General features: G+C 36.9%; 1 protein-coding gene across 9 annotated transcripts in view; it reads right to left on the bottom strand.

Annotated features, from left to right (window-relative positions):
* NOL4 (nucleolar protein 4) overlaps positions 1-27,229 on the bottom strand; it is a 390,701-nt gene that overhangs the window by 53,542 nt on the left and 309,930 nt on the right. For all 9 annotated transcript variants that reach the window (XR_004382911.1, XM_032859653.1, XM_032859654.1 and 6 more), the window contains one exon: positions 747-927. Coding sequence is in view for 8 of the 9 variants with exons in the window: in XM_032859653.1 (XP_032715544.1) it covers positions 747-927 (181 nt within the window). In the remaining variant the exon portion in view is untranslated. The remainder of the gene's footprint in view (positions 1-746; positions 928-27,229) is intronic.

Here is a 27,229-nt window from a genome sequence, read left to right as displayed (position 1 = left end):
TTGCTTTGTGTATATATTTTTTTTTGGTCATGCGAAAGTATGCGTGTGAAATGGAGCTTATTTTTCCCCTGGATTTTAAGTAGATTTTAGAAAAACTTTCCTACAACCCAGTTGTATGAAATTCACCCACATATTTTATTCTTTTTATATGACACATTTGGAAATCACTTTGGAATATACGCTCAAGAAATTCCTAAAAGTTTATCAAGCGTGAGCCAGTCTGAGCTGGCTTCAGAACCCCACTCATGGCAGGTGGAGGGTGGAGAGCCGCGGTTGTTTCTTTGTGTCATTTCCGTTCGTATGTTCTTAAGTATAATGACTAGTTGCATTTTATCAAGTCAGTAAGGTTCATGGTGCCTAGATTTTCCAAATTAAAAACCTCTTTGAACGTTGAGAAAATGGGTCATTATTCTTCAGGAATAGCGCATTACAGCTCTGGGGGGGGGGGGGGGGAAGAATGTCTAACTATCTGGTTAGAAAAAAATCAGCTATTTCTCTAGCTGAGCTTTCTTGAGTGTAAAACATCCATTATTCAGCTGCATAATCCTACCCCTCCTTTCGGACACCCCCAACAGAACACCGAGCTATCCTCGCGGGGAGACTAGGGTGACACATGAAACGGCCATGGGTTTAGCCGATGGGCACTTACTCTTACTCATCCCACTAAGTTCAAATTTACTCTCGGATTTAGAGAATCTGCTATCCCCAAACGGACAGAAAAAGCACTGCAAATACTAAAGACTCACCACTACTGGACGCGTCATTGAGATTGAGCAGGCCCCCGCCGAGCCCTCGGTAGCTATGGTAACTGTAGGTTCCGTTTCCGTTGATGTACAGCACCTCCTGGGAGCCGGACACCGCCGAGGAGGAGTACGTGGCCTGGGCCGCCTCTGGCTTACACTGCTTGTCGGCCGCCGCGGATTCGTCCTGCAATGACATCAGCATTTACGTGACGTCTTACGTCACAGCGCTAGTCCACCTGGACCAGGGCGCTCTCAGTGTTATCTACAAGTCTGCACTAACAGGAAAGAAACATCTATTGTCAACATTATTGAGTCAGCACATAGGCACATTTTCCACAACTTGGCTAAACAAACAAAGGAAAGCAAAGTAACAATGGGAGACAGACTGGAGGTGGAACAATTTGCACTTTCCAATTGAATTGAAAATGACATGGAGAGAGCTGGTGGGGAGAGCAACCTAGATGTCCACAGAAAGATGAACAAAAAAAGAAAATATGGTATAGAACGACATCGGAATATTATTCAGCGGTAACAGAAGAAGGAAATCTTGACATTCTTTTTTTTTTCTTTTACCCAAAAGTTTTATTTATTTATTTATTTGACACAGAGAGAGAGAGAAATCACAAACAGGCAGAGAGAGATGGGGAGGCAGGCTCCCTGCTAAGCAGAGAGCCCGATGTGGGGCTTGATCCCAGGACCCCGAGATGACCTGAGCCAAAGGCATGACCTGAGCCAAAGGCAAAGGCTTAACCCACTGAGCCACCTAGGTGCCCCAAATCCTGACATTCTACAGCGTGGATGAACCTTGAGGACATAATGCTAAGTGAAATGAGTCCATCACAAAAAAAGACAAATTTTGCACGATTGTATTGAAGCAGTCAAACACACAGAACAGAAAGTTGGAGGGTGGTGGCAAGGGGCCGGGGGAGGGTACAGTGGGAGCCAGGGAATCGTTCAATGGGTATAGTTTCAGTCTTGCAGGAATGGCGGAGGGTTGGGGGTAGGTGGTGCTTCTGGGGAGTCTGTGCACAGCAACATGGTTATGGTTGACAATATTGTACTGTACACTTGGAAATCATTGGGAGGGTGAATTTTATGCTAAAAAATAGAAAAAAAAAACCTAGCTGGGCTTAAAAAACACATGAAGAGAAATCACAATTTGTAGAAAAACCTTTGCAAAGCTGACTTTCTTAAAATCTTTTTTTTTTCAGCCTGTGCCTGCCTGCCCTCCACCCCTGCTCCCCTTCTCTCCCTCCCTCTTTATTTCGTGATTGTAGCAAAACTGATTGTAGCAAAACTGATTGCATGCTGACTCCACACTAGACCCATTTCATACATTATAACAGCCTAAAAAAACCTGAATAAACCAGAGCCTTTCCACTTGTTTTTCCTTTCTTAAGCTACACTAGTGTCTGCAAACTGTGAATCAAAACCTCTTACCATGTCAAGTCGTAAAAGACAATGAAATTAAAATCTGTAATAAATTGTATGTATTTTAACTAGTAAAACAGGTTGACTTGCTCTTCAGCTATGAGTTTATAAAGTCTAAAATATATACAGTATATATGACTTTACTTGCCCACTGCATTCTTCATATTTTCTTTTTTTTTTTTAATAAGAAAGAATTATAAACAGATCCCTAGTGAATGCCTAGGAGTGTTTTTGTCATAATCAGAAGTATTTCACAACTTTTAAATTTAGAGTACATGTTTAGAAAAACAGAGTAACTTTCAAATACATTTTTTAAATATTTTATTTATTTATTTGAGAGAGAATGAGTGAGAGAGAGCATGAGAGAGGAGGAGGTCAGAGGGAGAAGCAGACTCCCCAAGGAGCTGGGAGCCTGATGCGGGACTCGATCCTGGAAGTCCGGGATCATGACCTGAGCCGAAGACAGTTGCTCAACCAACTGAGCCACCCAGGTGCCCCAAATACATTTTTAAAAGGCACCAAGTACTAGAAAAAGAGGACACATGGAATAAATAAAAATAAAATAAATAAATAAAAATAAATAAATAAAAATAAAATAAAAAAGCATCACCACAGCTATCAGAATTATGAAATTATGATTTTGTTCTCATTTTTTTGATCTTTTCATCTCTGATTTATTCAACTCTGACCATTACACTTAGACACATAATCTGTGAGCATTTCAACCTTTCATTTCTAGGTAAGAACAATTTCATAATAAATGGAAAAAATCCTGTGTGTAAACTGGACTAAAAATAAGAATTTGCCCAGCATTACCTTTAAAAACAAAAAACAAATGCAAACTGACGGAAATTGGTATATGAACTGGAATATCTGGTTGTAATTCTCTCTTGCCATTTAAACCCTGGTCATCCCTGGGAGGGCGAATTACTTCAGAATAACACTCTCCTGGAGAAACTTCGCTAAAGAAGAGACCAAGATAGAATCCAGTTTTTTTTTTTGTTTGTTTGTTTTTTTTTGTATCACTGCTCTACTATTTAGACTAGCAAGTCAGAAAGTTCCAGGCTTTTTTTTTTTTTTTTTTAATTAGAAAGTTACTCTTTGCTAATTGAAAGTACCCAAAGACAGTGGGTTTTAGAATGGAGATATTGGGCTTTCACCAAATTTAGCCCTCAAAGTAGGGACTTATGCTAGAAACATGCCAATAGAGGTAGGTTTTTTTTCCTGGTACTACGATATAATATTACAGATAGTAAAAGAGTTTATTTTTTTCAAAGATTTTATTTATTTACTTGAGAAAGAGAGTGAGCGAGCACTAGCTGGGGTGCAGGGGGAGGTGGGGAATAGAGGGAGAGAGCTAGAAGCAGCCTCCCCACTGAGCAGGGAGCCTGAACTCTGGGATCATGACCTGAACTGAAGGCAAATGCTTAACTGACTAAGACACCCAGGCACCTCAGATAGTATGAGCCTAAATAATCTAAGATATTGAAGAGGATATTTCCAGGAATCTTTTGTTACTGCAAGTATGTGCCATAATAAGTAGGTCTGAGGTAAATAATTATACTAATTACAGTGCTACTGTGAACAAGAATTGTTAATAAAGCAATATTAATGGTACAGGAACATAGCAACTATTACAATCTTAGAAACTGTAACCAACAACCTTTTAAATGGCATGTTACAATGACAGAGTAAGTGGAAAATGGTCAAATCAATGATGACAGCACCTCATGCAGTGTCCAAAAGTCTTTTATAAAAGTGCAGTGAAATGGTCTCCCATCTAGGAGTGCCAATCTCCTCCCTTCCTGGAGACAGAGATTAGCATTTATATATATATACACACATATACACATATGTACACACATACACATACATATATACTATATATACATATATGTGAATTATATACTATATTTATACACACACACACACACACACACATACACATACAATCCTCCATAGAAGAACAAAGACATGTCTTACATAATCATTCAATTTAAACTTATTACATTAGGAAGGCTTATCAGAAAATTGATAGGTGAATCCATGATGTTTACCATGGATTTTTTTTATGTCAATGACTTCTATTTTCTCTAAAGAAATAGATTTCAAACTACATTCATGGAACTATAAGGCTTCTGGGGGAAATGACTTAGAGTCTTCCTGAGATTATGGGACAAGGACATATGGATACCCTGTGCTTCTACGTTCTACCTCTTTACGCAGACTAGTGGACCGTCTTTGCCTTAATCTAATTCATAAAATCACCCTATCTAAAGTGCATTTTTATAATAAAACCACTGGGCTATGAAGTATTCTTTCTATAAGGACATGTAGTCACTGAAACTCTGAAAGAAGGCAGAATATTCAATACTTCAAAGCAAATTTAAGGGCCTTGGGAAGGGGCTGGCCTCAAACAATTCCACTGCGAGCATAACTTCTCAGATTCCTTGATTGAAAATAATGTAGGCAATGGGATAAAATGTGATTTTCTAGTTTGGAAAAATGGGTGGCTCTTCTGAACATCCCAGTCTATTTTTCTGTGTTTGGAAAATGAAAATAAAATACACTCACAGGAGAGGAGTTTCTTAATGATGAATAAAAAGAGAGAAGGCTTTTTCTCCACAATACTTGCTTACTGATTCTTTGTATGCTAGAATTAATTGGTATTACTAAACATGCTATTTTTAAAAATTGCCTTAGTCTTTCATTATGAACTGTTATTCCAAACCACAGTAACTGCATGGAACAGGCAGATAATTAATTTCATTAATAATCAAAACAGGCCTTGTAGGGAGTCATTTGTGTTCAAACACAGATTTGCATTATTAATGTTCTTGGCAGTCCACTATATATTGAGAAAGAAAACATATGAAAGTCCCAATAAAATCTGGTCTGTAGTATTTTGGGGGCAAAACTTTAATTTAAGTTAATTCACGTTTTTCTTTTGAATGATCACTGTTATTGGTTTCGAAGAGGCTTAGATTTTAATGATAGAAAAAATAAATATTCCCTAGAGTCACATTTTATCTCTGTAAGCAACTTTTAATAATCATGATTTCCCAAACTTCTCAAGGCTGACAGCTTGCTCCCTGGGTTGCTATCAAGCTTATTTTTAAAAGAAGATAATATTCATAGGTTACAAGACAGTATAGCTAGGCAATGAAATAAATTTTACTCATCAACAATCATACAAAATCCTATCCTGGCTTTTATGAGACATAGTTCAAATTTTCTTTAAAAAATTCCATAAAAATAAGATCACATCGGCAATTTAATGACCACCAGCTGTGCACTAGATAATGCACTGTTGTTTTGATTCAGATTTCTTTGATTAAAAATATACAACAAATTAAAGAAATACTCACAGTTACTTCTGTAAGTAGGCTCTGGCCTTATCAATAAATATAGCCTTGATGTATATAAATATGCATTTAATATTTAGCTTATAATATATACTACAGAATACTCTAGTAATATTTAGGCTTGTAATAGGCTGTGTGATTACTTATGGATGGAGGGCAAGATTAAGAATCATTTTAAAGAGTAGACATTGTCACAGTCTTTGAGAAGACTGGTTTGTATACTCTTGTACCTTAACCTCAGAAACTAGACAGGGTTGAACTTGAATTTGCAGAACCCGATCTGGTACTTGGGCCATATACATTGAATTCCTAAGTGCAGATGCCTAAGGAATCCTTAACTCAAGAGCCTTAGACATTTTCTCTATAAAAATGAAATTTGATTGATTCCACTCAAATTTTTGACAATAGAGTTCAAAAAAATTTTTGCATGGAAAATGTTTCATTGCCTTTATTATATCTCCCAAGAATTACACTTTTTCTTAGACTATAGCTTCTGCCATCTATTAAGTATACTTTGTGCTTTCATAAAGTTTTCTCTATCTATAATTAGAAAACTCCAATAAAATTTACTGCTATATTCGATAATCCAGATACCTTCATTCTTTTTGTCTTTTACCTTACACAGAGCAACTGGAGTTTGCAAGGCAATGTTGCATCAACAGTGAGTTATATTTTTAGCTTATCATTGAGGTGGTCAGGAAACTAGTGATTCACCTTTTGCACAGACCTCAAAGAAGCTTCTCACCGTGAAATAGCAAACACAGGGATAATTTAGGTGTAAGTTTGCTGAGCTTTCTAGACAACTGTTACAAGATGTCTCCTATCTTTACATGTTCTCTGCAGTCTATATGACAGAAGCATTTTTACTTAAGTGACTGCTCTAAATGTCTCCTTTGCTTTATTAGTACAGATGGGGTGAGGGAGTACAATTTATTTCACATGTAAACTACTGGAAAAGATGCCTACTTTCTAAAAGCTTCTCTTCTTCCACTTGATAGCAAGTCTTCTAGAACTAAGTACATTGCTGAGAGTTTCCATGGAAATTCATAAAAGATCTGAGAGAACCGGAACTTCCATTTAAACTGCTTTACTGCTGAGAACAAAACAAAACAGTCTGCACTTAAAGTAAATGCACTCATCACTTGAGATGATGAGAAGTGATTGATGATGCCGTCAACACACACACACACACACACACACAGAGAGTAATATTCAGGAAGTCTTTTCTTTCTTTCTTTCAGTTAGGAACATTCCATATTGTCTCCTCCCTTGTTGACCATACAAATAATTAAGATAGTCAACACAGAAGACTATTTTATGCAAAGATGATCCCAAATCCACTAAGATAATAAGGAAAACATCTTTTTTTTTAAATTTTTTTTAAAGATTTTATTTATTTGACAGAGAGGGATCACCAGTAGGCAGAGAGGCAAGCAGAGAGAGAGAGAAGAGGAAGCAGGCTCCCTGCCGAGCAGAGAGCCCAATGTGGGACTTGATCCCAGGACCCTGAGATCATGACCTGAGCCGAAGGCAGAGGCTTAACCCACTGAGCCACCCAGGTGCCCCAGGAAACCATCTCTTGATCAAATACAAGTCACCTAGTGATAAGAAGAGAAATAACAGAGAAGCTAGATTGTGTTTCTGACTTGAGAAACTGAAACCACGAGATAGCTGTTACCTAGATGTCTGTCAATTTTATACACACTCCCAATAATTTTATACACACTCCCATGATTTTGTAAACAATATAGTTTTGAGAACTACTGGCTTAAATAAAACTACAAATTAAATACATTCCCTGACCTGGTAAGTATAGATACATGGTTGGCAAGAAGTAACCAAGTATATATTTAGAGGAGCAAAGTCAGCTCCTCTAAAATCCTTCCTGATGGCCTTAAAGGTTTATTATCAAAAATGAAAGTACAGACTTAGCATTTAAAAATTTCAACATTAAGGGTAACACGCTATTTACTTATTGACCAAAAAAATTGGATTTAAAAAAATAAATGTAATTTTCTACAGGCTTCTAACACTCAATTTTGAGTTCCTTTGTTAATAGGACCAAAATGAAAATTTAAGGACAACATCCCTTTGAGGCTCTAAAATTGGATGGCAGTTATAAACTTTTTGGTTAGTGATTTTATATGATATTGTAGTATTCTTGACCTCAGAAAAAATCAATTTTAACAAACTAATACCAAATTGGTATCTTAAACATTAAATTTTAATGCATTTTGGAGATAAAAACTATTTTTTCCTAATCACGATATTTTTGCTTCTCCTGAGGTTTTTGTTGTTGCTGTTGTTGTTGTTGTTGTTGTTGTTTTAATATTTTTTAAATCTAGGGGCACCTGGGTGGCTCAGTTGGTTAAGCAGCTGGCTCCAGCTCAGGTCATGATCTCAGGGTCCTGGGATCCAGCCCCACTTTGGGCTTCCTGCTCAGCAGGGACTCTGCCTCCCCCTCTCCTTTGTCCCCTTCCCCCACTCATGGGATCTCTCACTCTCTCTCTCAAGTAAATAAAATATTTCCAAAAAAATAAATAAAAATTTACATTTATAGCAATTCAAAACATCTTTAAAACCATACCTTTATTTGCAATTTGGGCTCTACTGAGTAAGAAAAAAAAAAGGAACTTTCTTAGATTATTTTTTTCTTCGTCCCCTTTCACATAATATTCTGTTTGGGTAAGACAGTTGCAATGTTCTTCCTGGGGATTCCGTGACAGGCCTAGTGTTAGATATTACCTATATAACTGTCACCTTCAAATTCTTACTCCTAATATCAACCTTCCCTCTGAGGCTCATGCCTGAGTAACAGGAAATTCAGGTATGTCAAATTTAATATTTTGAAATTAAATTTATGTTTTCTTTCTTCCAGATACCTCTTGCAAAAATTTTCAATTAAAAAACAAACAAACAAACAAACAATAGCTGTTCTATCACCAATATATCTTGTTCTAGTTAATGCATTACACCAAGAATTTTTCTTCTCCTATACTGGACTTCTCTCAGTCAAATAACACATAAGTCCTCTCAGCATCATCTTGGAAATGATCCTCAATGGCATATATCTGTGAAGCCCCCACTGAGAATACATAATTCAGAGCCCCATAATCTCTCCTTTGGGCTAATGTGATAACCCTCTGGCCAGTGTTTCCCCCTTCAAATCTTGTCCACATCTTCTGAAGCCTATATATATTTTTAAATTTAATTAACATATAATGTATGATTTGTTTCAGGGGTACATGTCTGTGATTCATCAGTCTTACACAACTCCCAACGCTCACCACAACACATACCCTCCCCAATGTCCATCATCCAACCATCCCATTCCCCCACTCCCTCTCAGCTCCAGCAGTCCTCTGTTTGTTTCCTGAAATTAAGAGTCTCATGGTTTTGTCTCCTTCTCTGGTTTTATCTTGTTTCATTTTTATCTCTCTTCCCTACGATTCTCTGCCTTGTTTCTTAAATCCCGCATATCAGTGCAATCACATAATTGTCTTTGTCAGATTGATTTATTTTGCTTAGCATAATACCTATCTTTTAAAATCATTATCATGTTGCTTTCTCTTTGAAAACTTTGAGATTTCTTTTTTCTTGGAGAATAAAACTTAAAAGTTCCTGGCTTCCAAAGCTCTTCAGAGTTGGAGAATAATCTTGGCAGTCATATTTTCTGTCACTTCCTCTTATAACACTCTATCCTCTGGTCATAACTTACACTGGAAAAAAAAAAATCTTAGCAGTGTAGTATTCTGAGCCATCTAAATGTCCCAAAAGAGCATCAATATATAGAAAATTTCTCATAATTCTTTTTAAAAAAATCAGCTCCTGGTTTCATTGATCTGTTCTATGGTTCAGTTTCTATATCATTTATTTCTGCTCTAATCTTTATTATTTACTTCTGCTGGTTTTAGGTTTTGTTTTTATATGTTATATCTGATGATGGTTTGTCATTTAATTTTTAATCTTATTTCCAACATTTTAATATATGTATCTAATGTTGAATAACAAATTAAATTTTTTTCTTAAAGGATTTTTTTAAAGTTTCTTAAAAGTTTTTAGGGTTTTTTTTTTTTTTTTTTTTTTTACTTTTGTGTGAAATCAAAAACTGTTATATAAATAAAGCAAGTTTAGATATGGCTTTCATCAAACTAAGAACTAAAAAATATCTTCCTTTTTCACACCCCTACTAACCTAAATTCCAGGATAACAAAATATTTTTTCTCCCTAAATCTCTAATACATCTGCCAGCCACCCTTAAACAAAAGAAGCAAGTCTTATTTATCTAAAATTCTTGTACTTCTCCAATATACAATTATGTTTATGAAAAAATGCAAGAAAAGCAAATAGAGACTAAAAGATATTATAGGAGAGAGAACAAAGACCTCAACTGTGTGCAAATGGGTTGTTCAATTCTCAGATTGTTATAGACAGAAAGACCTTGAACTAAATACTCTACAGAAGATGGGAAGTCCAAAAAGAATGTCAAGACAATTATAGACTAACAATTAGAAATTTCCCTCAAGGCAAGAACCTACACATTTTTTTATAGCTAAAGATTCTGACATAGCTATTTCAGAATCTTTAGCTATAAAAATATTACAGCTGTAGTAATTCAGAACAAATAAATATTATAGTTGCAACCAAAATTCAGAACAAATATTTTTCGTGTTAAACTTTGAGAGGCACAATGGAGGCAGTAAAAAATTTTCTTAGAGAAGTTAACCATTAGCTACTATATAGGAATCCCATTAACATGATGATGTCAGAAGAGTGAGGCTAACTTTGCGCAAAAGCCATCTAGAGTATAATGTTGGACAGCCTGAAGAGGTGCACTGTTTACTATGGTGTAATCAAGTCTGGGATACACAAAGTTATTGGCAGTTATCAATTCTAGCCTGATATTTATTTTATTTTGTCCACATAGAACATCTATGTATTACTGGCTAATGCTAAAATAAACTAAGAGATACTAATACTGTTGTGACTAACATTTTAGTTCAAATCACATACAAAACACATGCTACTTTAAAAGATACATGAAGAGTAACGAACTTTCTTTTCATTCTTTTTCATTTCACTTCAGGAAAACACACAGATTTCCCAAAGTACAAGATTAAGCTACAATTTATGTTAAAACTGTGATTAAATTCCTTGTCACAAATGGCTACATAAGCATAGAGCAACAAAACTCAGGCTGAGTACTTTAAAAGAAACCCCTCAAATACTATGCATTTATCCCTGACGGCAGTCACCCCAAATTTTCTCAGTATGATCCTGGGAGTTTTCATTACTGGCTTAAAAAAATTAGGCTCAACTAGAAAACAGAGATTTGAAAATACAATTAAAGTTTGGGGGGAAAAATACTGGCCACAGCACACAATTTTCATCTTTTCACATCTCTTTCTGAGCAAATAGAGAAACTTGACTAATGATGCTATTTCAACACTGATGTTGGGAGGTAATCACAGATGATTTCAAAATTAGAAACAGGTGTGTCAGCATGGTTGAATGAGCAAAATGAAGAACAATCCCTTCCTAATGTCACTCTACATAATAGATTCCTTAATGGCTACTTTTGATGAACATTATGTTCAATCATACAGTAAACATAATTCCATCTGAACTATGTATCTTGAAGGAGACACATAATTGAGATCTTAATTCCTACACATTGGAATAAAAGCTTACAGGTTATTATAATTTAATATAATCTGGGTGTAAAAATTACCCATCCATTTTGGTATTTCAAGTATATCAATTATGAAATAGTCAAGCTAAAGTAATTAGAAAAGCCATCAAAATGGTGATGCTGGAGTTACTGAGTCATAATGCTTTTATAATAATGCGAAATTAACTTTCAAAAGGAACATGCATGAGACAACATGAAATGAACTGAAAACAATCTAGTGATGAATTTAATACACATTGTTTAAGCCTGACTGTATATGGGTATATATATATACATAAACAAAATACAATGTTTTTCGTTAATATTCCTCTCCTGAATAGTACTGTTTCTGTTACTTATAACTCAGTTATGTAAAGTATTCTGATCTACCATGTTGGCTGCGGTGTAGGGTATATAGTAAGAAAAGAAATAGCACCATTAGTGTATTTCTTCATACATCACATATAAAATATACAATTTTATTTCCATCTATGATGAAAAACTAATTTGTTGTTCAAGAAGTCACTAATTTTTAGGAGTTCTCTAACTTCTCAAAAATATATACAAGTAACCCCATTAATGTTCTTGAACACTGCATGTATTTGAAGTAGTGGTATTATCTTCCTTAAGATGCGGGATTATGTTATCCTACTCCATAATAAATCTTGGTAAAAATAATATAGTTATATATGCAAAGCTTCTCTTTGCATCTGCTACTTTCTCTGTTGAATTTTCCTGCAAGATCTCAACTGTGTTTATGACTCCTTTATCCTTACTACACCAAAGACCTCTAAAGCTCAATCTGTAATTAAGACCTTTCCCCGAGTCTGTATTTTCAACCATCTACTGGACATAAATACCTGCATACTCCACAGGTGCTTCCCAATCAGTATGTCAAAAAACTGTACACTTTCTTCTCATACTCTCCCATCTGTAGCCATAATTTGCTCTGCCTCCTGAAGTCCTGACTTCTATTAATGACACCTCCATCCAGTCTCCTGAGCTAGAGACCTAGGCCATAGTGAACAAGCCTGCTTTTGATGACCTCATATGTACAAAACAGGATGAAATCTTACATGATTCTTTAGACAATGTTCTATTAAATATCCTATTTACTGGGCTACACATCCAGCTAGGTGCTGGGGCAACATCAGATAAAATAGACTAGATTCCTGCCCTCAAGGGGACCTACCGAGGTATGGGAGGAGGAGAAACGAGGCAAGAGGAAGACATGAAGCCTATTAAGATATAATAAGTTCAGACATTGTTAACCATTAAAAACGAAAGAAAATAGAGTAATGTAAAAAAATAATTGGAGATGGGTGTTCAAGATGGAAGGCCTTTCTGAGAAAAGTATATAAGCCAATAAGCTAAAAATGATAATTAAAAAAAAAAAAAAGAGGTGGTCATATGAACATACGGGGAAGTGTGTGTGTGACCGTTGCATAGAAATCCATCCTGCACTGGATACAAAACATTCTTCATCCCCAAAGATCTCTAGGATTCCTCAGATTTTGTTACATAATATCACATTAAGTATTCACATAGCTAAGACTAGAACTTGCCTTACAACAAAACATTTAAACACACATTTTTGCTACTGAACTGAATATTCTCATCCCCCCACCCCCTTCAGAAGTGCTAAGAGAGCTCCCTGAGAGTAGAATCACTATGAAGTTAGTTCCCTTGCTCTCTGGATGCTGAATTCAGTCAACAGGAAGCCCAGGAAGGATTGAGAGGTGGAGAGATGGCAGTGTGTGGGGTTTTTAACTTCCCAGGCAGCCTCTCCTGCCCTGCTGTGCTCTGGTGCAGCTTTGTTGTCCTCCCCTCCCTTGAACCTGGATCCTACCAACCAGTCCCTCCGTCAGGGCTTGGGTTTTGGTCTGGTTCTAACCGTTCTCTTCCCTTGCTCCTCCAGGCTTCTCCACTTGCTTGTCTTGCTTCCCCTCCTTGTCTGCATTTCCTTAGGCCATCCCACACCTATGTAAACAGTCCAATTGTTAAATAGTCTTCAATACTCTTTGGAATCTGCTCTATCTGCCCTACTGCATCCCAGAATGACACAGTGTTCACTACTGAACCAACCAGGGAAAGTGAATATACTTTCTTATCTAAATTTGTATTCCCTTGGTATTAAAATGTGTTTTTCTTTCCTGTTGTTTGTATTCCAAGCCACTGTTTCTAACTGGGTAGTATTCTAAGCCACTAACAGTAATTTTCCCCAGATTCTCGCACACATATACAAAACCCCTTGGAACATCTTCCATATCATCAAATCCATCCATTGTCCCATCAGTTCTGTATTCCTCCTGTACACTCATCTCCTGGAATTCTACCTTCTTATTCTAATCTGGAAAGATTCTTCTCCAAGGCCTCCTTCATAGCGTCACTCCAGATACTCTCCCAGCCTCCACTCCCGCTTCTACTTTGGGTCTCCTCTTCTTGGATTCAGTGACTGCTTCCTTGGTTTATGTTCTTGTTTCAGTGGAGAATATTTTCCAGTAACTTTCTGAGAAAGATTATTAGAAGATATATACCAGAAAATGATCTTAAACTACTTTTACCCTTATATTTGATAATTTTGCTGGATATAGAATTGTCTTTAGAATTTTCTAGGTTTTTACTTCCATGTATTTTAGTGTGGAGGACAGTTTTTGTTCAGTGATGTCGTTTGGCTTTCTAACTTTTTTATGTGACTTTTTTTTTCCTCCGTGAGTATTTAAGATTTTCTTTTCATCTTGTATGTTCTGAAAATTTCATGGTAATGTGACTGACTCAGATCTTTGTTTGCATTTACTGTCCTGACAACTTTATGGGCTTTCGATCTGGCAGTGCACGTTATTTAGTTCTGAAAGTTTTGTTGTTTTTGATAATTTCTTCATATTTTCTCTTTTTCTTGACTCTGATTAGCCAGATGTTGTCCCTCCTAGATTGATCCTTTTTAAAAAACTTTCTCTTTAATTTTCCATTCTGTGTCTAATTTTTAAGTTTCTGCATAATTTCCCAAATGATCTTCCAATCCTTAAAACAATTTTGACTATATTTTTTTATATTCCAAGAGTTTGATTTTGTTTATTGTTCTTTTCCACGTATTCATTTCTTATTTCAAGGAAAAACTTTTTTAAAAAATCTGAGAATATGGATTATGTCTTGCCTCAAAATTTTCTTCTGTTCTTTGCTTTGCTTCTGAAATCTGAGCACTAGGATTCACAGTTATCTTCCTCTCTGGATCCTCAATTTCTAAAGAAGATTTCCCATTTTCTGAATGGAAGAAATTCTTAGACTATCTCCATTCTTGGAACTAAAATGTGAAAAGGACTTTAGTAGAGATATAGAGATTTCAGTTTGAAGAATTTATTCTGCCCATTTTCAGTATATGGTTCCTGCTATTATACCTGACTTGACAGGGCTTAGAGCTTCTTGCCTTTATTTCTCTGCAGGATAAGCCTCTCATCTCCTTCTTGGGGGGTCAGAGGAAGAGATCTTGTGGTAACACAGTATTGGGGAGGGGACCAAGGATCTAATAACTTCTCAAATCTACTGAGCCAATTCTTCTGTTTTCATATTCACGCTTCTCCACTTTCTGGAATACCTGGTGCTCTTAGTTCTCAGACTTTCATGGTCTACATGCACTGAATGGTTTCTTACTGTTATCTCGCTACTATCATTTGCATGTCAGATTTCCATTTTCCTTTCCTGAATCTTCCCCATTCTGTATCCCCTCATAGGACTAACCTCTTCACATTCACTTACAATTATTTTAGTGGGGTTTTGGAAGGAAGCAGAGATAAAGACAAGGATTTACTTTGCCATGTCAAAAGACATGTAGAATTTCAAACTTTATATACCTAAGATGACAGGTAAGAAAACTTCAGGATGTAATGTAATATGTTTAGGATTAGGATCTTTTAGTCTCAGATTCTTGTCATTTGGAATGGTTTGAATACATCAGATGGCAAACCACCTTAAAGTTTTGTTTGATAGAAAAGGAAAATTTTAGGGGCAACTGGGTGGCTCAGTGGGTTAAGCCTCTGCCTTCGGCTCAGGTTATGATCTCAGTGTCCCTGGGATCGAGCCCCACATCGGGTTCTCTGCTCAGCAGGGAGCCTGTTTCCCCCCACCTCTCTGCCTGCCTCTCTGCCTACTTGTGATCTCTGTCAAATAAATAAATAAAATGTTTTTTTAAAAAAAAGGAAAGGAAATTTTTAAACATGTGAATAGAAAGATCACACTGCTGCTATCGTAAGGGCAATATAAGTCATTAAAGTTGACAGATTAAATATTTTGAAACTGGTTAAAAAGTGGTAAAAAACAACTCATGCTAAACTTACCTCATTTCCTTCGTGGAAAAAACGAAACTTAAAAATGCAGATCATGGTGATTTTCTAGACACAGAACAAAGCATGTGACGAAAAAAGGCAGGGTGTGCTGAAAGAGAGCAGCATGAGGGTGGTTCACATCTAACAGAATGACCACATCCAAAGACAGGTGGATGGGTTAGAGAAGCTAGAAGAGAGGTTTTTAGAAGGCATGTCACAGAGGTGTGCTCTAAGCCTGTGCCACTCAGTGTGTAAACTGAGACACGTCGGTGTATCGATGGGATACTGAACAACTTGGGTGATAACAAGAAACAGGATGCAGGATGGGAAGAAGGAGGGCGAAGAGTAACAATATGCAAAGTCAACAGCAACAGGATTTGAACAACTTCATTACGGGCTGATATTTTATACAACGCGCTCAACAGGGCTGAAAGTAGAGCCTTAAGCTTATGTCCAAAATATTATCTACCCACAAAAAGTGGGGAGGAAATTTTGTAATATTAGCATCTCCGAAACGGTGTACAGGTATAAGTACGTTCAATCATTTGTGAAAATATTTAATGAGCGCACCCAATGGGCAAGACATGGCAGTTGTAATGAGTGATTACAGAATGAATGCCCGCTTCCCGCGAACTCACACAGGAGCATGGGAAATAAGTAATACTTCAGAATTATTGATTATAATTGACTGAAGTGTAACAAAAGAGGACAATTAGTATCAAAATGCATATGATAGGGAAACTAATGGATAGACAAATTAGACAAAAATTATCTAATGCTATCTTAAGTTGCATTGATAAAACTCTATAAATTCTAGAATGTTGAACTGCCTGCATTTAATTATTCCTTGAATAAAGAATGACACTAAAGAGAGAGATAGAGAGGAGAGCTAAATATATTACCAGATAATACTTAGCATTGACTACATGCCAGGACCTGTGTTACTTATCATATTATTTTAATCCACAGGATGTCCCAATGAATTATATATTATTAAACTCTCATTTTACATATTGGAAAAACAGAGGCACAAAGGTTTATAGGTGACTTATCCAAGTTCACACAGCTGTTCGTATTGAAACTGAGGTCTAAACCCAGGCACTCCTGATGCTAGAGTTTGTAGACTTACCCAACATGCTATGCGGAGCAGGTCAGAGCCTCCTGAGGGCCATGGATAACCTAAACCTGCCCAGGCAAGAAAAACCAGGTTGCTGGAAGATCTCAGAACTTTAGAACGAACTTAAAGGAACTGGGGATGTTTCACTAGAGGAGACAAAGAGTAATATTTGTTCATTCACAGGGAATGATCTTTATCAGGCTTAAGCTGTCAAATACTGCTGGGAGCTCTTTCACAGCTGGCAGAAAAGTGGTGTCCAAAGCAGATCTTACCCACTCAGTGTAGCGCAGTATAAGTTAATGTTGTCAGGCAATTAAGACACAAAAGGCAAAAAAGAAACATGATGAGTAATATCATTTTAATATTCCATGCTTATCTATTTTAATGTGACACAGTGATAGTAGAATTGATAAATTTTTCAAATTAAAAAATGTTCTATTTTCATCTGTTTAATAAACAATACTTCGTCTATGAACACTTACTATGAATATTTTCTGTATGCCTCATACTAAATATATTTTTAGGTATATCTTCATATGTTTATAGGCAAAAATTCAAACTTTTTTTTTCATGTTTTAAAATTTGTAACTGCCCTCAACTCTAGCTTCAAGGACGAATGACATTCCATTATGAAGGAAGGGGTGTTTAAATTCTAAAATAACCTTTAAAATAAAATTAAGCAAAATGAAAAATAATGGAATCGCATAAGGCCACTTCATCATGAATTCAGCGTGATCTTCAAAATTTCCCTTTGATGGGATTTGCTGTTTGTTTGAACCCAGGCACTGTATGGGAGGCTGGATTTGCTGATAAGCAGTTTTTTTCATTTCAGTGCAAAAATCAGCAAGGTGATTAATACTTTTAATTTCCAGAAGCCTAAATTATGCAAATGAACTACAACTTTCTTTCCTCTTCCTTCTCCCTCCTTTGGGGGCCTTCCCTTGCAAAGGGAAGATAGGATAGAGTCCAGTGTGTAAATGATCGAAGGGCTGGGAAGAGCGCTCCTTTGCCGGTCAGCCGTTCATCTAGAGTTGCTGTCAAAGGCTGGCCCAGCCCTCAGCCTGCTTGTCTCCGGGTGTGTTTGGATGAACAAAGGCACACAGTTCTATCGACCCTGTGGAAGCCATCTAAATGGGGCCATGTTAGTCTTTGTACAGCTTTTTGAGTAATGCAGAATTAAATGCCGTATAGGTATTTAACACAACCACCACTTAAAAGAAAATATGATCATCTGAAACTCTGTAGAAGAGCTAATTAAAAATGAGGGCTTCATTCTAATCTGTGCCTTTTGGGGCTTGCTTAACGAAGGCTACCTCTCGCGCTCCTGCCATGGCTTTAAAATGCTTCCTGAGCTGTAGGCTTTCGAGATGCTTTATGCCAGGAATCCTTCATTTTAAATAAATTAATTTAGTTGTTTAGTTGTTTACCTTATAAATGTCTTTTAATTCTAGCTTAAGGACTCTGGCCCCCCCCCCTTTTTTTTTTAAACTAAATGTCTTTGCTATGACTAAACATAAATAATGTGTTTACTTATTTGGGGACCCAGAGGCTTATTTTCTCTCTGAACTTACCTGGAACAATAGGCAACTCAGTTCAAAATGAATACTGATAGATACATTTTGAGTGGAAAAAAAAAATCTGCCCAGTTGTTCCCCCTTCATGTTCTGCAGCAAGCAAGGCTGTTGGTTCCAAGTAGCTCACAGAAATCACAGAGAAAGGTAGAATTTTAAAAAGGAAGTAAACCTTAATTCAGTGGTTAGGAACAAGGTTCATAATTCAGCTTCAGTTTGATTTATATTCGTATATTCTGGCTGATATATATTCATATGTCCTTCATGTATTTTCACTGATATATATGTTATTTTTAATACAGCAACTATCCTCTCAAGGGCAAAAACCACATATTCTTTCATGTTAAAATACAGAAAAAGAAAAGAATCAAATCTAAATAGGTTTCTTATTCCTATTCTTTTAACAATATTTTCTATTCTACTGTCAAAATGTGGAAAGGAGACAGTATATGCATATTTGTAGAAGTTGGAATGGGTAAAAGATCTAAAAACTCTCTTATTTCTCATCCCACTTCTTTTCTTCAGAGGATTAGCAAAGCTTTAATTTTTAAAGCAAAAATGTTGGCATGTACATTTGGGTGATAAAAGACTGAGCTAATATGAAGTAAGTCAAATGTCCTGGGGCGCCTGAATGGCTCAGTCATTAAGCGTCTGCTTTCTGCTCAGGGTCCTGGGATGGAGCCCTGTATCGGGGTCCCTGCTCTGTGGGAAGCCTGTTTCTCCTTCTCTTAATCCCCCTGCTTGCGTTCCCTCTCTGTGTTTCTCTCTGTCAAATCAATCAATCAATCAATCAATGTTTTTTAAAAAAAAAGTCCTGATATGCTATAGGTGGCACACTCAAATGCTTCTAGGTACCCAGCAAAGTATATAAATGAGAGAAGGGTCAGACTATAGGACAATGGGAAGTTGTGGGGACAGTGCTAAATTCCAGAGCACATGCCACCCCCCTCCAAAAAAGGGTTCAAATCCAAACATTTTGAACAGCGTTTAAACCAGATAAGCACTTCCGTGGTCTGCTCCCATTTGTCATCCCCCATATACTTTTTGAGATTTTATATATATATATATATATATATATATATATATATATATATATACACACACACACACATATATATATATTCTGAGAATAATTGAGAATCATTGGGAAATGATTCATTTCACTTTAATTTTTCTTTCTTTTCAGAATACTGAGGCAGTGTATTCCTGACCCATTGAAGCAACTCATGAGTTAACAATGCAGGGCTCTACTGAATCATTCCTGGAAATACCTATAAGACCTAATGAGTATGTCAAGATGAAACCGGCCCTGGGGCAACAGCCAGAGCTCAGCCCCAGCTTCCCCCTCTGTGCTTCATGGACTGAGGCTTTCGAGCTCCTGATACAACAGCCTCCACGGCATTTACTTCACGTCTGAGGTCCGAAGAACATGGGGGTCTGATGTGTCACAAAGACAGAGAACAGATCCTTTCCTCCTCCAGAGGCAGTTGCTCAGGAAGAGATTAGGGGAAGGAATTTGAGGCCAGCAGCCCTGATGTTTAGCCCCTCAGTGCTGGCAGGGGTGAATGTGGGCTACAGGGTGCTTGCCTTCATATGAAGATACCTCAACTTTTCAGAACCTGCCTTGAGTGGGCATCACTATAATTAATAAATCACAGCCAAATTTTCTATGGTGCTTTCAATATTAAGAGAAGAACAACAAGGTAAATAAGAAACAAAATAGCAAAATAGCAATAAATAACAATATATATATTATGCTAATTTTAGTTTATTATTTTAGAGAAGAATATATACATTTAAAGCTTGGTCAGCACTTTACAGCTAATGAATGGACAGTACTTTTTAAGAGACAGCTCATTAATAATTGGTTTCCTCCTCCTCATTAAGAAGCACTTATTACTAGTCTAATTATAGATGGCCTTGATTAGGGGAAATGTACACGGTATGTATGCATGAATCACTGGGGTCTCTAACAGCTTTGTCTCCAAAGCAGAAAAACAATGTAAATCTACAGAGTGTTCCCATCTTATGCTTAACAATTATTACAACTAAGCAAAATGTATTTATATCAGTGGGCAGTAAGAAGGGTTACTTTTTACCCTGATTCTTTTGAGGCTGAAAACCCCTTCCTTTGGCTATAATCTGAACTGAAAATGAATAAATTAATACAAAGCACTGAGCTGCAGCATTTAAAAAATACTTAGGAAAAATAGAAAATTAACAGATTTTCTGGCTGTGGGGGCATGAGGTATAGAAATTACTTTTATTGGTTTGACAGTAGCAACATAATGGAGTATATATATTTGCTACATTCATGAAAGAGCAAAGCATAGATCAATAGGCAATAGGACTATATTCACCTTTCTTCTGAATTTTATTTCGAGTGTTTATACTCTCCATACCTACCACTGATTTGTTATTAGCATTTCTTTATATTTTGATATATAATTTTACTTTGTATAAGAGTTTATCTATATTTATACTATGTAGGAGAGAGAAGGAATCAGTGCCATCTCTTGAAAATAAAGCTCATGTAATTTTAAAAAGTAAATGGAAATATTAGCTCTACCTTACATCTTTAAATAAGTAAAACTCAAGGATGATTTATAAATTTTTTTCCCATTTAAATAGCACTGGAGGCAGTAATATATTTTCCATTTATAGATATACTTTAAATTCTATGCCTTCAATAGTTCTGTTGGCAAATTCTTCTTAGGTGTAATATCACCTAATGGACATAAAGCCATACACACATTCTTCCAAAAAATGCAAAAATTGGAGTTCACCCATGTTGCGGGTTGAATTTGCTAACACAAAGGAATTAACAGTTGATTTGGAAAATTTTCTAGACAGTGCTTTGAAGAAAGGGTATGGCTGGACCACCGTATGCTAAAGATTTTAAGTGTGACTTCTAAGTCCTATCAACCATCTCAGCAGAGGCTAGGGATAGACACGAGGTTATCCAGGAAGGGTGTGTGACGAGCTCTCACATAAAATAACGTGGATCACCTCAACATCCACGGAAGGCTGACAAATGTTCTGAGAATGTTATGCTGGCAGAGAAACTGCAAGCTTGAAATGGGATAGAAGAGAGAAGGATTTGTAGGGTAAAGGACAGTGGCAGAGACCGGGGAGAGAAGGCATTGCTGACAAAGCCAGCCTACCAGATGTCCCAGGGGTACAAGGGCAGGGAGCCTGGGGCTGCTGCTGGGCTGGGCAGGGAGGACAGAGCATCTAACCACAGATGGCTATTCTTTGGTCTCGAAATACAGTGGAATTTAGCCTGCTGGGTTTTGGACTTATTCAGGGTCTGTGACCCCTTTTCCCTTTCCCATCCCACCCTCTTGGGACGGGAATGCCTATTCTACGCCTGTCCCATCATTGTACTTTGGGAGCATCTAACTTGTTTTCCAGGTTTCCCAGATCCACAGGAAGGGATGAATTTTGCCCCAGGATGAACCATACTCGGAGTTTCACCCATACCAGATTTAGACACTTCAGATTTGAGACTGGTTGAGTTCATTATATGTAGGGGAGATTTTGGATTTAGGATTGATCCTGGAATGGGTTAAGACATCTGAAGAAGTTGGGATGGGTGACTGCATTTTGCAAGTGGAAAAGACATGAATTTGGTGGGGAGGACAGAGGGTGGACTGTTACAGATTGAACTGTGCCCCTCAAAAACAGGTTGAGGGATACCTGGGTGGCTCAGTTGGTTAAGCCGCTGCATTCAGCTCAGGTTCATGATCCCAGGGTCCTGGGATTGAGAACCACAACAGGCTCCCCACTCAGCTGAGAGCCTGCTTCTCCCTCTCCCTCTGCCTTCCACTCCCCCTGCTTGTGGTCTCTGTCAAATAAATAAAATCCTTAAACAAAACATGTTGAATCCTAACCCCTGATACCTGCAAATGTGACCTTATTTGGAAATCAGCTCTTTGCAGGTATAATGTAGTTGAGAGTAGACTAAAGTAGGACGGGACCTGATCGAATATGGCTGATGTGTTTATGAGAAAAGAAGAGATGCACACACAGAGGGAAGATGTCCCTATGAAGATGGAGACTGATTGCTACCAAAAGCCAAGTGATGCCTGAAGGATCCTCCTCTAGCTGCTTAGGAGGGAATGTGACCCTTGCAATACCTTGATTTTGGACTTCCAGCCTCCAGAGATGTGAGAAAGTAAGTTTCTCTTGATTTAAGCCACTGAGTTAGTAGTACTTTGGGATGGTAGTCTTGGGAAACAAACACAGCTCACTCTAGTAAATATTGTTTTCCTTTGGCTTTTCAACATTTATCTTCTCCCCCTCCCCCTTTTAGTAACTGCTTCTGATTATTGCTCTCCCACTCTTATTCCATGTGCTTTTAGAGAGCTGACTGTGCCCATGGATCCAAAACTGAAGAGGCAACTTATGCATTATTCTGTTCTCCAGGCCTCAGCATGTGCTTCAGAGATGCATGTGTAACCCAATCACAGTCCTTGGGAAGATGGATAACTGGAGCTGCTGCAGCCACATTGCTACCATGAGGAATAACCTGTCTGAGAACAGAAACAACAAAGATGGAGCAGAGATCCCAGGGAAATCCTAATTATCTATAAGATAGTCAACCCCATATAAAGCTGATCCTATTGTTAGAATTTTGCATTGCCTGAGTTTATCAATTGGCTCAAACCATCTCTGAAGACATTTTCTAACACTTTCAAATAAGAGATTCCTAGGTGCTTGATAGCCCAATTCTCATTTGCTTTCAACAGTCACTGAATGCCAGATCCCCCTCTCCTGGGTCTCTTCTAAACTTAAAAATAAAGTTAAGCTTTTGCTCTGGTGTTTTACCAAGTACTTAATGAATTAAATGCTTTGCCAATTACTAATTCAAGTTATCTCCGAGGAGAAAAAAGTTCATCAGGTTTCCTCGTCTCTGAATTTGGATTCCTTGGGTATTTTCATACCTAGTACCTAGTTTTGCAAGCTGCCCTGTGGAGACCTTCTGTCACTTGTACCTCAGAGGCCTGAGAGAACAGACAAATGTCACTTAACTTTTCCCCAGGGGAATGATACAGAAGAGTCTCTCTTCAAATATAAATTTGGATTAGATATATCTTCAATTTTTGTGCCACTGAATATATATGTGCATAATATGTGAGTATATATACATATGTGAATATATGTGAAAAATATATATTGTATGCACAATTAATATATAATTAAATATATTTAATACATTCTTAAAGATCCATTCATTATAATAAACTATATTTTAAGATCTACATATTATGTGTCCAAACAAATTGTGCTTCCAAGCTTTTTTGGAAAACTCTCGCAATTTCCAACTTGATTCATAACAGAGACAAAATGCAATTTTGATTCTAACTCTTCAATTTAGTTTATTATTTTTAGCTTCTTATGCATGCATTCTTTTATAATTTCTGAAATGCTGGTTTGAAATTACTATAAAGTCAATATATTATGTTCATTTTTTTCAAGATTTAGGCAAAACCAAAATACTACTGCTCAGATTACATTTCTATTTTTCGTTTGCCAATAGCATTGCTTATATTTTTATTGGGTCAAAAGACTGAGTGAAAAAAAAAGTAATTTTTCAATTCCTCCTAAAGGTGGAAAATATATACATTGACTGAAAAAGAAACAAAAAAGCACCTTCATAGTTGTGGTTATACTAAATTTTTATGATCTTTTTGTGATGCATAGTCCATAATTGCTTAAAGCCATGATTTAGAAAATATTTAGACGTTTTTTAGGTCATGGTTTAGAACATACAGGTTCTCTATTGATCATGCATAGGATTTTTATTTTTTATTTACAAAGAATCTTCCAAGATTATCATAGATCTTATCGTTGGAATAGAAATCCTTTTTTTCCTGAAAATTACATAGTTATCAATAGTTTATCTGAGTGTTTTGAGGTTATGCATGCATTAACAATTATAACTATTTACGACTGTCTAATGATACAAAACTTAACGTTATAAGACTTCAGTTTTAGAAAGACATGTCCACATTAATGCCAACTTGAGTCTACTAAACCAAAAGTCATGTTTTCAAAACTCAAATGAGGACCCCACTAAACAATCCCAAAGCCTTCTTTTTAACATATTGACAGATACCCTCTCCTTTATGTAGATATATTTATATATGCTTACATCTTTTATATCTAACTTTAAGTGGCTATCTTTTGTATAAGATAAAGGGATGCATGCATATATTTGTGATTCATCAAAGAGTAAATGAGGACAAAAATTTGCGGAGTATGAACACAGTCTACAGAGCTTTATAAAAAAAAAAAAAAGACTATATCCAGTTTAGCATCCAAACCTTTCTTTTGTTAACAACACTTTAAAATACCTTCTCTCGAAGGAACAATGCCCTAGATACACAGGATCTACTTATGGTGGTTTGGTGCTGCAAATCACCCCAAGGCCTGTGATTGTCATTGCCTTTACACATGAACTTTTTTATGAAATGAGTACTTAAAAATCGGATAAACACCAAATAAAGAGAAGAATGGCCTCTGCTAAGGAGCTACATCCTTGTGTATTGTTTTAATGTGGTCCATTTAGGGCGGGACTTCCTCCAGAGCCTACAGCAGCACTCCTAGCAAGCTGCTCCATTTAGCCTGCTGCTATGACAACTATCGGGGGCAAGTGTCAGGTCAGCTCTGAGGTTCTGTGTCTTGCTATAATTGCTTTGTCAGAAACCAACTCACTGCCTTCTTTTTCTCACTGAACTAGTAAAAGCAACAGTGCCCATAGACTAAACATTGAGAAATTCTTTACCCTCTCGCCAGCTCATATGCTTGGTAAAAAATTTCAAAAAGTATTTTTCATTTTCCCCATTTGGTGCTAAAACTATGTGTCCCAGGCTGTCAGTCAACCTTTTAAATTGTAGTATTAATTCCAATGATTACAGCTCTAACTACCAAGTACCGCTCTCAGGCTTGAGCCTCCCTACTGTGTTAAAAGGCATCTCATTAAAAGGCTCTTTCCTTCCCTAAAACCCAACTTTTTGCCATGCCACATCAAGCCACATATGGATATTTATTTAGCATATAACCTCATCCCAGTATATCACTGGGTATATCTTTGAGGCTCAAAATGATGAAAAGCCAAAGCTGTCTTAATCCTACAGAGCGATCTGTAACTGTACAGTCGGTATTCCAAAAGACGTCATCTGGAGGCCATTGCAGTGTTGGCTGGGTATAAAATCAAGTGGTACAATATGTCGGGCTGACAGCTATTACTACAATTCAAGAGAAAAGGACTTCATTCTGTGGGCTGATTTGATCCAGGATGCGCTCCTTAAATGGACACCCTTTGAGATGGGGACAAATAAGCACAGGAGAGAACTGGAGAGGACAAGCAGCCTGGGCAAAGACATGTGGGTGGAAAGGACAGGGTGTGTTTAGAGGATGATGAATCCTGCTCTATTTTCACTGACCTCTAAACCCTCCAAATCTCATGTATCTAAAAAGAAAACAGGAGTCACAACGAGGGGCTGCACTTTGCGTGATTTTGAGTCATGAAAAATAGTAATGATGTATGTACCTCACTGAGTGTGGGGAAAAATTAAATGAGAAAATTTATGTGAATTCAATATGTAGGTATAAGCGAACGCACAAACATGAGTACAATTATGTGTGATGTTGTTCCCATACAGGTCCCGGTTTATTTCCCAAATAGAGTGGGGATGATAGTTGGCATGTTAAAGAACTTAGAACTAAATCCTGAATCTGGCAGAGCAGAGAGAGTCAATTATCATATGGTTTCACTTAGTTGTGGAGCATAAGGAATAACACAGAGGACATTGGGAGATGGAGAGGAGAAGGGAGTTGGGGAAATCAGAGGGGGAGACAAACCATGAAAAACTGCAGACTCAAAAACAAACTGAGGGTTTTGGGGGATGGGGTGAGCCTTGTGATGAGTATTAAGGAAGCAGGTATTGCATGGAGCACTCGGTGTGGTGCATAAACAATGAATATTGGAACACTGAAAAGAAATAAATTTAAAAAATTAAAAAAACCCCGAATCTGGGTATTTGAAATGGTCTCAACAAATGCTGTTCTTAGAAGAATTATCCAAGAGTAGTTTAAGAAATTAATGTAAAAAGCTACAGAAAAGATTCCGTATTTTAAAAACCTCGCATGTAGATCCTTTATAAAGAATTAAAGAAAATACACTAATAACTGGGCAGTCCCCTTGAAAAGAAATGTTCCTCACACACGTGGAGACATACAAGTCTTGACAGCTTCATTGGACCTCTCAAGCTTGTTCCATAGGCAATCATAAAGGAGAGAAAAATGCAATTGAATTAAACTAATGTGACCTTCTGAGTTCCCCACCTAAAGTAGTATTCAAATTCTTGCATGTTATGAATGTATGATGGCATTAAGAGCTGAAATTTATGAAGCATTCTGATTTTCATTACTCAGAACATTACCCTGAAATAAAAAAGGAACTAAATAAACTCTTTGTACTGGATTGGTCTTTTTTCCTTTTTTTTTTTTTCCTTTTTAAAGAGAAATTCCACGTCTAGAGAAATAGGGAAAAATCACTGAAGAAAGGAAGAAAGATGGGATAAAGGAAGAAAAGAAAACCTAAAATAAAATTTATTTCTCCAGGCCTGCTTCTTTCACAATATAAATTTATTGAACTAAGTGGTCTGCAAGGTTCTCTGGAGCTCTAACTTTTAAAATGAGTCTAATGTATCCCATAGTAAAAATGAAAATTTAATAACTTGAAAAAGAGGCTCTTCTTCTGTAAAGTTGTATATTAGCAATCCCCAAGTATAGTGACTGTGTAGATGCTGCACATGTATTTAAAATATCCCACTGCTTCTCATTCTCCGGACTCCTCTTTGTTTTCTAAAGCTTGAATAAAAGCCCACAGTCAGCCTCTAATTTCTCAGGTTCCCTCACCTGAAAGTAATCATGTAGCATAACCAATTGGCAAGACACTGGCATAGGAAAAATCTTTAATTGCTGTTTTTTTGATGCAAATCA

The sequence above is a fragment of the Lontra canadensis genome, unplaced genomic scaffold (genome assembly GCF_010015895.1).
Source record: "Lontra canadensis isolate GAN:19392208 unplaced genomic scaffold, GSC_riverotter_1.0 scaffold17, whole genome shotgun sequence".
NCBI lineage: Eukaryota > Metazoa > Chordata > Mammalia > Carnivora > Mustelidae > Lontra > Lontra canadensis.
This window is presented reverse-complemented; position numbering and strand designations above follow the sequence as displayed.